The sequence below is a fragment of the Dermacentor albipictus genome, chromosome 1 (assembly GCF_038994185.2).
Source record: "Dermacentor albipictus isolate Rhodes 1998 colony chromosome 1, USDA_Dalb.pri_finalv2, whole genome shotgun sequence".
NCBI classification, from domain to species: Eukaryota; Metazoa; Arthropoda; class Arachnida; order Ixodida; family Ixodidae; genus Dermacentor; species Dermacentor albipictus.
In genome coordinates this window covers 122,442,772-122,457,118 of record NC_091821.1, presented here as the reverse complement: position 1 = coordinate 122,457,118, position 14,347 = coordinate 122,442,772, and the positions used below count along the sequence as shown (strand labels likewise).

Sequence of the window (14,347 nt, the reverse complement as noted above, 5' to 3'; positions counted from 1 at the left end):
GATAGGATAGGCATATTTGCTGGAAGTTTTTTAAACAGCTGTTGCTGAAAAGTGAAAATTGTGGTAGGAGGTCTGTAGTAAACATAGCACATGGCAGGATCTCAGGCTCCATGTTTCATTGCCATTGTGGCATTATTTGATGCAATTTCTACATATTTATCACTTGGTGGTGTTAAGCAAACAAGTGCATGCATTTTTTTTTTTTCTTTGGACATCACTTCACAAAATAAGGGCAGGTTGCAACACCACCATGATATTCTTGCACCACCTCCCTATGATGTCATAGATATTGGCAGTAAATTCCTACAGCTAGGTTAATGTTCATTTGCAAAAGTTGCATTGCACTGACAAAAATCTAACCTAGCAGGTTCTCTGGTATTTACCTGCACAGAAAGCGTTCAGGTGCGCAAAAATACTCCAAGTTCCTGGTGGCACAACAGCATCATCAGCTACGCAGCTTAGGTGCAAAATCCTGAATGCAGAGCTCGGCATGCATTTTGTCTGCAAAAGATTGCCTAATGCTCTTCCACTGAGCGAATGTCTGGAAAGAGTAAGCTATCAATATAAACTTAGTATTTCTGTGTAGTGTAACTGTAGCTGAGCCAAGGACAGCAGACAGACTTTTCTACACAAAAGGACTTGGGCAAATTGGTAGGGACTGCTAAACATTGTGTCGTGCAGCAGCACTACCGTCGTGCTGTCGCAATATCGACACGCATGTACAGCTTGTGCATAGTCTTCATGCGAGGAGTTGGAAGGCCTCCATAAATGTGCAGGGCATTTGGCTGCACAGAAAGCACCCAAGCGCCAGAAAGAATGACGAAGCAAAATGGATGCATTGTGATGGTCCACTCAATCGACTGTAATGGCATGTGCGATGTGGAGGGTTAGGAGGTCTCCAGAGATGTGCAGTTGATTTGGCTGCAAAAGAGACGAAGCCAGACAGACGCAATGTCATGCTCCACCCATTCACCTGTAATGGCAGTTAAATAAAGTATGCTATCAGTGCGAATGTTCTTGTGTAAGTTAGACAATCATTGTAGATGGGTTCATCTAGTGTTTTTTCAGATGAAATATGCCTCCATGAGCTCATGTGCTGTTTGATTGCCACTCTTGTGAGCCATGCTTTTCACATGTTAAGATTCTGTGCAAGGGTGGCAATAAAACAGCATGTGAGCCTGGGAAGGCATATCTTGTCAGAGAAAAGAAGGTCGAGCTTGTGTAGGTGGCACTTTGGTTATTTTATATTCCACAGGAATGCACTTGTTTGAAGCCAATTTGTAGCTTTATAGATTAACTATCACTATCACATCTGCATCCTGTGTTGCATTTACATAAAAATTTCACCTTATATTCTATTGTTTGAATCATTAAATCATTTGGTAGTTGGTGCTTTGTCCTTGTATGTGTCCTTCCTTTGTATGTCTCTTTTTGAACCCAAAAACGATGTTTAGCTTTTCTACTGTGCCTGTTATTGGAATGTACAGTAACGTTTGAAGCGTAGGCAATGAGGGTGAAATGCAAAAAAGCTATGTCCCGTGCTTTGGGGGCACGTTAGAGATCCCCTGGTAGTCAAAATTAATCTAGAATCTCCCACTACGGCTCGCCTCATAATCAATTCATGGTTTTGGCATGTAAAACCCCAGAATTCATTCAACAGTGCACACAGTCCCTGACTTCCATCTGTGTACTTTGGAATCATGAAATTAACTTTTATACATGCAGACATGTGATCAAACAAATTCACATCTAGAGATGGCCATCCAGAGAGTGCAATTCTTTTATTACATATATTTATGCTAGGAGGGCATGCATCCCTAGCAAGTGACAGAGAATCACAGTTTCTGGACTGCCATCTCTAGATTTGAATTAGTGGTTTGATAACATGTCTGCGTGTATAAAAGCTTGTTCAATGATTCCAAAGTAAACAGTTGGAAATCGGGGCCCATATATGCCGTTTGCAATCCTACATGTCTTGTGTATTTGTGCGGCACAAGCTGTTTTCAAGAGCCAGGAAACTATAATATGGCCCTTAGTCGTGTGCCCACCTGCAGTACGATTTGCAGGTCAAAGTCATTCACACATTCATTTGTTGCAGGTGAAGCGTCAGATTTGGCAAGAGCACCAGAGCCTCTTTGGCGATGAGGTGCTGCCACTGCTTTCACAGTACATCCGGGAAAAGGAAGAAGCACTGTGGAGCTTGTCACCACCACCAACAGCTGGTGGTGCCTCAGCCGAGGCATCATCTTTCTTTGGACCGTCACCCAAGCAGCGTAGGCAGGGGGCCGTTTTGCAGCGCCTGCTTGTAATGGTGGGCCGCAACGTGGTCCTCTATGACATGGTGCTCCAATTTGTGCGCACACTCTTTCTTCGAACACGCAACGTCCACTACTGCACTTTGCGTGTGGAGCTCCTCATGGCCCTGCATGACTTGGAGGTGCGCATTTTTTTTTCTCTTTTTATTTATTTATTATTATTTTTTTTTCAGGATGCATGTACTGCGAAATAATAATGCCTTTGGACTTCACTTACCAAACTTATGGTAATACAGTCGAACTTCAATATAACAAAGTCGGTAAAATCGGCACTTTACTTTGTTACGACGAAATTTCATTGTATTGAAATTGGACCTTTTAGGCAATTAAGTACAGTCGCCGATGGATTCTTATGCGGAAAGGGCCGTAATACTTTCCATATTATCAGGCTATCAGAAAAAAACAAATTTCAATGTGAACAAAATATGTTTTGTCGAATTTGAGAATATGTGACCAACAATACTTTCCCAGTACGGACTGTGTCAACAATATCTTCACATCAGCGGTATGAAGTGAAGCCTGCAAAACCTTCTTGTCTGCTTTGCTGCAGCCGATAGTGTCGCCACCCGTAGTGGGGCGATGCTATCATGAAAAACGCAGGCAGAGGGGGGGTGAGGGGGGGGGAGTGCTTCCTCTGCCTCTTTTGTCAACATGTCTCCAAAACTCGCAATAATGCGACCTCTTGCACTGAACACACGGGAAGACAGTGCACATGTAGATAGGGCATGTGGGCCGAGTATGCTGACAGCCATGTGCAGCCACAGCCAGGCGCTCACCTGTACCCCCCCCCCCCCCTCTCTAGCGCTGTATGTGCTACCCCCTCCCTTCTCAAGCGAGAAGACAGTGCGCATCCAGCCACCATGCTTCTTAATTCGCCTTCACACCTTTTCCCTCGCGACTCGTCTGTTGGGCGCAATAAAATCTTATCGCACTTGGACTTTACAAGAAACATGGTAGCGAAGAGGGTCTTGCTGTTATGCTGCTGTGCTTCCGTGGCTGCTCTCTGTCAGGCGGTGTGCAGTTTAAAAGGTGCGCTCACAAGCAGCCACATGTAATTCAACCATTTGACCATCTGCATCCGCAGTAGTTTCCATTTATTGCCACGATATTCCTTCGCGTTGGTACTGAAATTTCATTACGTAGATGTTCAGATAGGTGGTGTTCTATGGACAAGAAGTTATAACAAGGTAAAAGATTCTTTATATCGATCATTTTGTTATATTGAGGTTTAATTGTATAACAAAGTAAATATAAAGTTTAGTTATCTGTGCTTTATTTCAATGAAGTATTCTCCTGCTATAATGAAATTGTAAATGTGGGATCTAACGTGCCATCACTTATAGGAAATCAAATGCTTGTTTGCATGTGCCTCAAAATGTATATTCTGGTTGCAAAAAGGTCGAATGCAGGTGCCAGCTGATTTTTTCTGATTTGCACGATTCCTGTGGCACTGCCGTCTGCCCCTAGCACCTATGCACAACGCCAATAACTGAAATTTTTGATGCTGTACCATGTTTCGGACATGAACTTTGCATGCAATAACACAAGTGTGGTGACCATGAACAAAGTTGCTGCCACGTGAATAGCACAAAACTGCTACATGGGTTGATGACTCTCAATGAAGCAACCTAAGCAGTGTGGCCAGTGGAGTGGCTGGTGACAAACCACTGAGGGAAGCTGACTGCCAGTATGTTCGCACTCATAGACCTTACCAGCGATCAAGCGTGAGGTCAGACGCACAGGCTAGACTGATGGCTGTAGTAGCAGAGTACAGATTCACATGTGGTCCCCTCCATGTTCGAAAAGGCTGTCGGCAGTGTGCACGTTTTGGTCAGTGGATTGGGGCTTGATTAGACCCCAGTTGCCAAGCCAACATACCGATCCCGCGCGATAACACCAATTGCGCGGTTGCATGTTCATGGCGGTGCAGAGCACGTGTATGTACATTCAACGACCGATTTTTCGGACCCTCTAGGGAACATAAAAACGTCCGAAAATTCAGGCAGTCCAAAAAAATGAATGCATGCAAAAAACGCACCTTTTTTCTTTTTTTCTCGGATCTAGAGGTAAAGAGCGAAGTACCAGGCTTCCGAAACTCTGCCAAAGCATCAATGAAGGTGCTATAAAAAGAGGCGTTCAAAAACTCTGTATGCAGCCGACTGCCGGTTTATTATGTACATGTGCATCGTCGGGCAGCCAGTGTTATTGCTGCAGTGGCTTGAAGAACTTGTTGATTGTTGTTTGGACGGCGTTCCGGTTGCATGCAATCATATTCACCTCGATCTGAGCAAGGGTCATGTCAGCACTGTACACCGATGAAAGAGTCAACCATGCTCGCGTCAACTCGGCGCTTGTAGGCGGCGCAGGCATTGGCTCCTCATTTTCAACATCAGAGTCTTCTGAATCCCCCACAACCTGATGGACTATTCCCTCGTCAGTCAGTTCTACGCAGAAGTTGAGCTCGTCAGCGTCAACAAACTGTTCAGAAGTTATTTCCGTGGGCACGGTACTGCTTTCCGCGCTTCGATGCCATCGGCGAAGACGACGAAGACGGAGTGGGGGCCATCGAAGGCAAGCGAAATCCTCAAGTTGCGAACAGTGGAGTTCGCTGACGAGCGTCGAAGCACCTAGGCCTAGCATCGCATAGCACACTTGACACAACAGCACAAGCACACACCACGCTAGCCAAAACGTGGCCTGCGCAAAGAAATCATAGAGAAAGAAAAAAAATATGAACAAACCACGGAGAAAGGAGCAAACCAAATAGCGCCGCTCCGGAAACTCTGCCGGAGGCGGAAGTGCGGCCATTTGCGGCGATGAACATAGCCAGCGTGGCCAGACCAAATCGGTGTGTGACGGCTAGATTCGGCTAGTTGGGGTTCAAAGCAGCGATATGCTTCGGCTGCAAGTCGATTTCATTCGCAAGGGCGCTGTGCGAGGAGCCAAAGGACCTTCCGTCGCTTCAAAAAGTCCGGAAAATTGGACGGCACGGGGTTCGAGTGTCCGAAACTTCAGATGTCCTTATACATTGATTCTATGGGGATTGTGGCGGTGCCACGAAGGCGTCCGAAATATCGGGCATGGCCGAAAATTTGGGCATCTGAAAATTCAGTCGTTGGCAGTAACTGTTGTTCCCATGCTTCGTATCGGCACGGCAAGATGTCGGCAGGTCATCAAAATCCACAGGAGGCTCTCAGCTTGTGTTTCTCTCACATAGACCCAATTGCAGTGTTTTTAAAGCAAAGCTTTCTTTGCCTCTTCCTTCAAGTTTCCCACTGCTGCTGCTGCTGCTACTGTGGCCGTCTTGCACGCCGTATTGGGATGGTTCGGAGCATGTATATACATGGAAAACTTGGCAGAGAGGAAAGGAGACGCGAGAAACTTGTTTGGACCTTTGCACTGCGTCGAATGTGCACAATGCCCTCTGGAACTCCCTGGGCGTTGCCACACTAGGCTCTTGAAAGCTGTAATTACCTGTGACCCCTCCCTTCAAAAGCATTGCAGAAATTGCAGCACTTACCTTTCAACTAATGTGCAAGTCCAGAGGGAAGCTAGACAGAATGGTAAAGAGGAAGCAGAGAATGGGTAGAACTGACATAGTTGTGAAACTAGTGAATAACGGCCTTGTCACTCATCACTCAGTTTTCATACAAGGGGGTGGGGAATAGAGAAGAGGTGACGTGAGTAGGCAGGAAACGCTACTACTATAGACACAACAGCGGTTGCAGGGAAACAGAATAAATTTACCGTAAAAACCGGACTATAGGTCGGACCGGAATATAGGTCGATCCCCCAACTAACGAATTCTAAAAATAAAAAAAAATCTTTTTCAGTGGCAAAAGTACCGAAAAACATGACCCCCTTACCTAGAAACAAATGCGACTCAGCGGGTTGCACAATGGTGACAGTATTTATTTAAATGCTGCTCGCATGTGCACCTGGCCAAGTTTTTAGCGGTATCGCGCGACCATCGACCCGCGTGCTTGTCAACACCATATTAACGGCGCTGAGCAGCGAAACAAACGAGATACGCGCATTCGCTATTTCGCCGCTCCGTGCCGTGATAAGGTACTGACAAACACGCGGGTCGACGGTTGCGCGATGCTGTTAAAAATTCGTCGGGTGTACAGTACACAGAAGGGCACGAAGTCTGCAAGTGCTACTCCGAATCAGAGCAACACCTTTGATCAGAGTCGGATGACGAGTGCTTCTCGCTGCCCAGTCGATAGGCGTGTGTGATCTCTACCGCTTTCAAACGAATGCATTCGACAACAGGCAGCGATCTTACACGCAGCTCTCGGACGGACTCCGCAACCTTGCCTTACAGTTCTGCAGTCCGCTGCGATCCGGCCACGAAATGACGTTTTCTTTTGGTTGCTGCAAGTTGTAATACGTTGCTTTTGCCTCCGCCACTACCGAATGCTCTTTTCGGATACTCCAAGTTCGCGCTGTGCCGCCAGGTTGCCGTGGGCTTCCGCGTACTCAATCACCTTTTTCTTGAAGGCGACGGTGAATTGACGTCGGCTTCCGCTCATTTTGAAACAAAATGAAAATGCAGCCTTTAATTAATATAACTTTGCAACAGTGGAAACGCAAAGTGCCGGTGCCACAATGTCGCCACGCCGCGCTGCTGCTGATGGCGATGGCGGCTGTTTACTTCATTCGCCCATTGTTGCAAGACTTCCATAGTTTTTCCGCCAATGTCCGGTATATAAGTCGAGGGTCGACTTTTCGCGATGGTTTTTTGAAAAAAAGTTCGACCTATATTCCGGTTTTTACGGTAAGTTCAAGGTGCGGTACAGTATGTTTCTACTATTTCTGAAAAATAAAAACACCATGCAAATATATGTCAAGCAGACAACATACACAGGATGTGCAAAAGCAGAGCTGCATTAATTAAAGCATACCGCAGGGTCTAGGTGACACTACGGAAGCGGGTGCAGGAGTGTTTTAAGTGTAAGTGTCTGTAATTTCTATATTCACATTATTTTCTTTTTTTTTTCGATGTTCCCGTCGGCTGACGGATGGGGCTAACAATAAGCGTGACGTGTATCCTGTTGCCAGTTTTCGTCGAATGTCCCCTCTTGTTAAATTTCCTTCTCTATGGTAATCGGCTGGTCCATTTCGAATCTCAATCTTCCAATAAGATGTGCTAGTGGCACGCGTAATCTTTCACAGCATTGTAAATAACAAGCATGCATATATTTCGGGTTACAAATTGGTTGCTTGGAGGTGCTACTAAGAGAGAAAAAGAACAAAATTTCGCTCGTTATCTTGAAATATTTCTTGTTTTAAGATTCGTAGCACAGAAATGTTTTTACTTTAAAGAATCGGCTTTTGGCTGGGCTTTATTCAAACCATCGATAATCTGAAAAAAATTGGTAATGCAAAGTTTGTCCTAGTAACGAGATTTCATTGTATCGTGCACACTAATCAGGAGGCACACTTTAGGATAAATTCACTCACATTCTCAATTTTCTGGCCATCCAAACCTGATGTGCAGCTGTGTGCAGACAGCAGCGCATGGGTTTTTTGGAGTCCATGCAAAACAGTTGCATGTGCAGTGAGTTGATGGAATTCTACAAAGTTGAGACATTTCCCACAGGTATAATGTTTGCGCATCGTTTTCTGACATGCTTTATTTCACAGGAGCTCAACAAGCTGCTCACAGCTACTTTTAAGTTTGTTTTTCATCACTTTCATATTGTGTGCCATGGACTTGCATTACATGAGGGAACTGAAGCCACTTCGTGTGGTTTAGATGGAACCTACCTATCACTACCTTAGACACATTAGAATCAAGTAAACACAGTAATTCCTCATTATAAGGAAAGTTATAGGTATAGAGTAGTGAGAATTACTTAGTTATATCCATTACTACGTTATTCCATTATCGCATGTAGTGCAGTATCAATCTTTATGACGATTTCAAGGGGAATTTTACTTACTTCCAATATAGGTTCCAGTGATTTCACTGCACATAAGGGAACACGTGCCTTCTTAATATGGAGAATAAGGCCATTTGCCAAAAAAACTGAGTAGTAAGCTATAGGTAAACTACTTTACATCAAGTGATGATGATGGCATTGTGGTGAAATGCAGATCCAGGACATTACAGCTGTTGACCCTTGCCACAAGTTCTCCTGGTGCCTTGATGCCTGCATCCGGGAGAAAAACGTGGACACCAAGCGATCTCGGGAGCTTCAAGGCTTTCTTGACAGCATCAAGAGAGGCCAAGAACAAGTGTTGGGGTGTGTGCTCACTACATGCATTTTTTCTTTTGTTTTATCAGTGCAGGGTAGTCAATAAACTGATAATTATTATATCCTTGCTTACCTATTTCATAGAACCAACTTGTAGCTGTTGTGTGGAATGAATACATAATAGTGACCAAAATTTCCGACACCTTTTGGACACTTTGTGGCAAGTCACACTCGAACTTAAGCTGCAGCACCACCACCTGCTCCATAGAAGCAATGCATAATGGTGACTGAAGTTTCAGGCGCCAAGCTGAATCTTGCTAAATTTTTTAGACATGATGCGCACGCGCGATGTTGCAAAACAGCAAGTGTGGTGGCTGTGAACAAAGTTGTCATCATTGAAGTTGTTGCCCCACTCCCATTCGATTAAAAGTGAAGTGTTAAATATGACATTGGAGGGGTTTTGGTGCTGCATTGTTTAGACTGTAGAGGACAGTTTGCTGAGGCGAACATAGCACTCGGTGTCGTCCAACTTTGGGTGACAATGGAGATTGTGTTGGCAACTCACAGCGGCCGAGTGGACGCAAAAGATTCATTTGCACCAATCATCAAAGTGTGTGGACCCTACATTTTTGGGGGGCTTTCCGCGTACCGCATGACCGCTGGTAAATATAGTACCAGCGTGAGTATAGTGGTCATACTCTGAAATTTCAGAAGATACAGTTGACTCTCATTACAACGGTCCCTGATAATCCGACAAAAATGACCATTTTATCCAAAGTCCATAATATTCGAAACAAGAAACTTTCGTTGCGATGTCTAACAACTTTAAAAAAGTGAGTAACGACCGTCCAAAGTAAAAAAAAAAAGTCCCAGTTTTGTCCGAAAAGCGAAGCATCAAGTGCAATAGCAAATTAAGCAAGATAAGCACGCCAGCAGCAGCAAGCGAATTGGCCTTCATGCTGTCTCACTTCATTGCAAACTAAATGGTGAAAGCACAGCGCATACGGAACTACCGGTACTGGGTGCGCTTCATCCACATAGATAGATACGGCGGGCGTGCATTTTATTCACATCGCAGATTGCTTTCAAGGTATGGCGCCCACGCGGGCGTGCACTGTCCACATCACAGATTGCTTTCGAGATACGGCGGCCGCACCATAAGCAGCAGCTAAGGGTGTAGAACCCCCCTCTCCCTCACCTCCCCCATGCCTCGCGTGTGAAAGAAGGCGCATTTCCACCCCGCCTTCCTTCCTCCATCGCACGCACAATATTGAGCCGCGATTGTCGGCTGACCCCCGCAAGTCATTTGTCAGCCCATGTCAACATGGCAAAAGCATGTTTTACATGGCCAATTTTGAAAAAAAAAAATGCCGCTAATTTTGTCCGCTGTAGCCGTTAGTCTGTTGTAGCACAGTTTATTAAAAGCGAACTTTGCTGCATTAATAAAATAGGTAGAACAAACTAAGGCTGAAATATGGTGTGTTATATCCAAAAGTCTATTGTATGCAGGTCTGTTGTAACGAGCGTAGACTGAAATAGATTTCTTTTATTTTGGGCTGCCTGATTATATACCATATTTATTCGAATCTAGGCTGATAGTTTTTTTTTTTTCAAATAATCATATATCAAACTCCAGGGTTGGCTTAGATTCAAGGATATTAAAAAAACGTGCCAGTGTTTAATTAAAAATGATAAATATGGTACATAGCTAGCGCCATCTAGAAAAGTCAGTATCGCAGCCGCTATTAGCTGTGCCAGTAGCCAACTGAAGTACACAAGCCACACGAGCGACGTCGCTATTTTGACCTGTGCTGTATCGGCATGCAGTGTGGCCCATAGCGTGACGTACCCGTAAAGGAACGAAACTGCGCCTGTGTTCTGAAACGTTTGCCTTCCACAAAACTATCACCTTGGCCACACCTCCGTCAACAGCGCATGCTGATTGGCTCTTTCAGTAAAACCGGAAAATAAACAGTGCCATCTAGTAGTTCCGGCCTACGTCATTTTAACATCATGGTGTCAATGCATGCTCTTGACATATATTGAATAAATGAACACGTCTTTTGGTGTTCGGTTGGTGGTGGAGTGCAGCAGAGATAAGAGAGGTGGTATTTTATAGTATTCTTTTTGGTGGCATCTTACACGCATTGTTTCCCAGCGATATTTGTTGATTCACTTAAAATAAAACATTCCAGACTTCCTTTTTCAATTTATTTTACCTAAAGCAGCTGTAACCATCTGTAGGCAGTGTGCAGAACCCGTACTGTGGCCACTGCCCTCGAAAAACAACATACCGGAGCCGCTCTGCACTCGCACGGTGCTCTTCTCTCATGTGATGTGCAGCGTTCAAGAGCGTCGTGTGTTGGTAGTGCACTCCGACGTCACGGGTAAGCAGTCACTTGGTTTATTGAACGTGACTATCACGGCAGCAAAACTATCACGGAAGGCAAACATTTCAGAATACGGCCCCAGGTGATACCACTATAGACTGTTTTATTGAGGATGCCGCCATTTTCTGATCACAGCACCATCTATCGTGTGGCGCCATGCTGGTATGTGGGATTGCGCTAGAGGGTGCATGGCAAGCGTGCTATTGACGACGAGTGGCATGTTTTCGCACTTTCGCGAGAGTTGTCAACAAGTTATTTGGATTGGAAAACTTATTAGCGTTTCGTCACTAACCGTTTAGCTTTGATATAGCCTCAATGTCCTACGGCGATGGGCCTAGGCACTCCCGCAGCTGTCCCCACGAACGAAATAGGAGACGAGTCAAGTCTGAGCATTGTCGATAGGTAACGTATACATGGAACATGTTATTATTGTATGTCTAGCCTTGAACGCTATTAAAGTATCACTCGGGGGACAACAATCAGAGTTACCTCCATGTGTCAAGTGATGTGCCGCACCAACCTACATCCCGATCCAGGTAACTGCGAAGTTCCGAGGAAGCACATTTTGCTAGCTTTCGTGGTCCTAAAATTTTCACGGTACAATTTTCTAAACATTGTTTATCTGGCACCCGGGCATCAAGCTTTACAAAATAAAGAACTCTAAAATAACTCGATCGAAAGGGCTGTTAACGTGGATAAAAGGAACTGATGATAATGGCTGCGAATATGCCACAATCAACCAGACACGTGCGACGCGTTGAAAGAGTATGCACACTCTTAGGTCTCAAATGGTGCCTGTGCGTGCAAGGGCACCTTGCCTACTCGAGAGAGCTGAAAAACGGAACTATTCTTTGCAACAGCAACTTTATTTTCTGCAGTAATACAGTGTGCGATGAGGGGTGTCGACAGCTTGCCGGCGAGATTCGGAAGCGCGGAGAGCCAATGTAAATTAGCGCTGGCCGCCACACGGTAGGCATGGCTTTGGTTACAGAATGGAAAAGAACCCACCTTCATTTCTTAATCGCCACGTACTGTTTTCATAATATGTCCTCGGCCAACTTCCGCCAGAATGTTGTTCGTCAAGCATGATAATCTTAGAATATGTTTGAACAGAGTAAGTTTAATGAGTGTGCACGAAGAAATAGTTAGCTTCATCCATTCGCAATAGTTGACCGACTCGAATGCACACCTTTCTTTCATATCCCAGTTTGATCATGGGTGCCCAGTTCCGAGTTCACTGCCGAGTGCCCACTGTGAACAAAGCCTTCCGAACTTACATGCGGTGACATCAAGTCCACTCTGTTTATACTGGCACTACAAAGCGGATGGTTCTCTTCTATCACATCAGTGTCCACGAAGTCACTGCAGCCAAAGATACTTCTTGCTTCCTAAAGTTATTTTTGCAGTGGAATACAGCAGAATAGTAGCCCATCGAGCTTGAGTCATCTGACATCGCAGCAATCCCAGGCAGAACACGTTAGAATCACTAATTTGCAATTAAACCGCTACCTTTCCAAGCTGTCGCTGGGAGAAAATGGAATCCGCACATACCAGTGCGAGGAGGAGAGCGGCGCGCTGGTTCGAGGCTACGGTCCTCCTTGCTGATGAAACGGTCTATAGTGCCGCTTTCAAACGAATAGTTGTGCTAGCCATAGTGGCATTGTCAAACATTTAAGGTGGGACACGGGTCACCGAAAAATTGCGAAAAAAATCAATATTTTGGAAACAGTATTTTCGGAATTTCCATCTTTTATTTTACCACTTCGCCAAATTTTGCACTTGCTAAATCAATATTTTAGCCGTAATATAAATTTTCAGCACCAGTGTGGGCTAAATATGAGCGAAAGTTTCCGTAATGAAGTACTTTTTCCACGGCACGTGACGACCTCCGCAGCCATTCGGTCGCGCCAAGCCGTATATCATTTGAAAGAACAATCTCTTCATTTTTCTGCCACCTCCGGCTCCGTCCGCACTTTGGCAGTGAAGAAATTCCTCCTCAAAAAGAAGACCCAATGCATGCTGTAATTGGTTGACAAAGGCATGTCACGCTCAGCTAGCCACGCATTGTCTAGACTGGCATCGTCTGCATCACTTTGTGGCCGCGACGCACATGCCGTGCATGCGAACGAGGTTTCTCGCGCTGACAGCAGTGCCGACCTCGACTACGAAGTTTGCTACGAAGTTCACATTTAGAAAAAAAAACGGGAGGAGGAAGACGGTGTACTACCGGTACAACGTCTAGAAACAACACTCTGCCGCGCCGCTTCCCGATGACATCGATAAGGTGCGCTTATAGTCTGACATTATCGGCGTACAGGTGAGCATCGCTCAACGTGGGGCGCTTCGGAGTCCGTTGGCCACGTCCGGTTACGCTGGTTGCACCAGTGTGTCAAACCATTGGTCTAACGATGGACGCTGTTGTTCTCGGCAACGTGACGTAATGTGTGCGCACGCTCACGCTATGTTGGACTATATTTAGCCCGCCCTCTCCTGCAGTCGAGCAACACCAGAGATCCTGATGGGGTGTTAGGCCTAGTCCCCCGAAGCGCTCCTGACAACGGCTGCATTTCATCGACATTTTGGCACGACGCGACTATTTTGTCGCCGGAATTTTTTAGGCGTAGTGACAGTGAAGCTCAAGGAAAACTTTAAGCATTAGCGCCAACTCGTGCTACTGACCGAAAATCGGAACTACTAGATAGCATTGACGACAGTGCTGCCGGTACAAACGAAATGCTAGCTACGTCTGCTGAGCAGGCATCTGCTGAAAACTTGCGCCCGGTGCTCGGAAGGCATCACCGTAGTGACACTAGCCAGACAGACTACATTCCTGGAGGCTACTAATGCAATAGCACTTGTATACTATATTCAAATATTTTGTGATGTTCTGTTAAGGAATAAGCTGATTTTGTTTCTTCTCTCAGAACCTCATTTCTGGTGTTTTTTAAGCTTGCCGAAGCGCTATCTCGCTCTTCAGGGCACATAGAACCATAATTTTAACAGTGGCATGTAGCTACATGTGTGTACTACACAATGCTACACAATGTTTTAAACAATGCTAGGAGCAGATTTTTTTATTTGGCTTTTGTAAATTTTAAAATCTGGCTACTTATTGGACCACATGATTGCCATGTCTGGAGATCGAACTTCAAATTGCTGTAAAATTGGTAATACCTGCAATGTAAAAAAAGTGGTCCTACAGTTGTTCAGACAAACAATAGGTGATTAATTTTTTTTATATCTGGTACCACTCAGTCAGTTTAAAAAGTAATTATATTTTGAAATCAGCATGAAAAACTGTCTGGCTGACACTTTTTATTAAATTTAGTTAAAAATTTTTTTAAAAAGTTTTAAACCCCTCTTTCCCCCTTAAGGCAGGTGGGACTTGGACATCGATGAGAAAAACGTCCATCGTAGGAGGGGTAACGGGGGACGCTTT

General features: G+C 45.0%; 1 protein-coding gene across 2 annotated transcripts in view; it reads left to right on the top strand.

Moving 5' to 3' along the window:
• NELF-B (negative elongation factor B) overlaps positions 1-14,347 on the top strand; it is a 69,458-nt gene that overhangs the window by 2,632 nt on the left and 52,479 nt on the right. For both annotated transcript variants that reach the window (XR_010565219.2, XM_065435797.2), the window contains exons 3-4: positions 2,099-2,437; positions 8,418-8,566. Coding sequence is in view for 1 of the 2 variants with exons in the window: in XM_065435797.2 (XP_065291869.1) it covers positions 2,099-2,437; positions 8,418-8,566 (488 nt within the window). In the remaining variant the exon portion in view is untranslated. The remainder of the gene's footprint in view (positions 1-2,098; positions 2,438-8,417; positions 8,567-14,347) is intronic.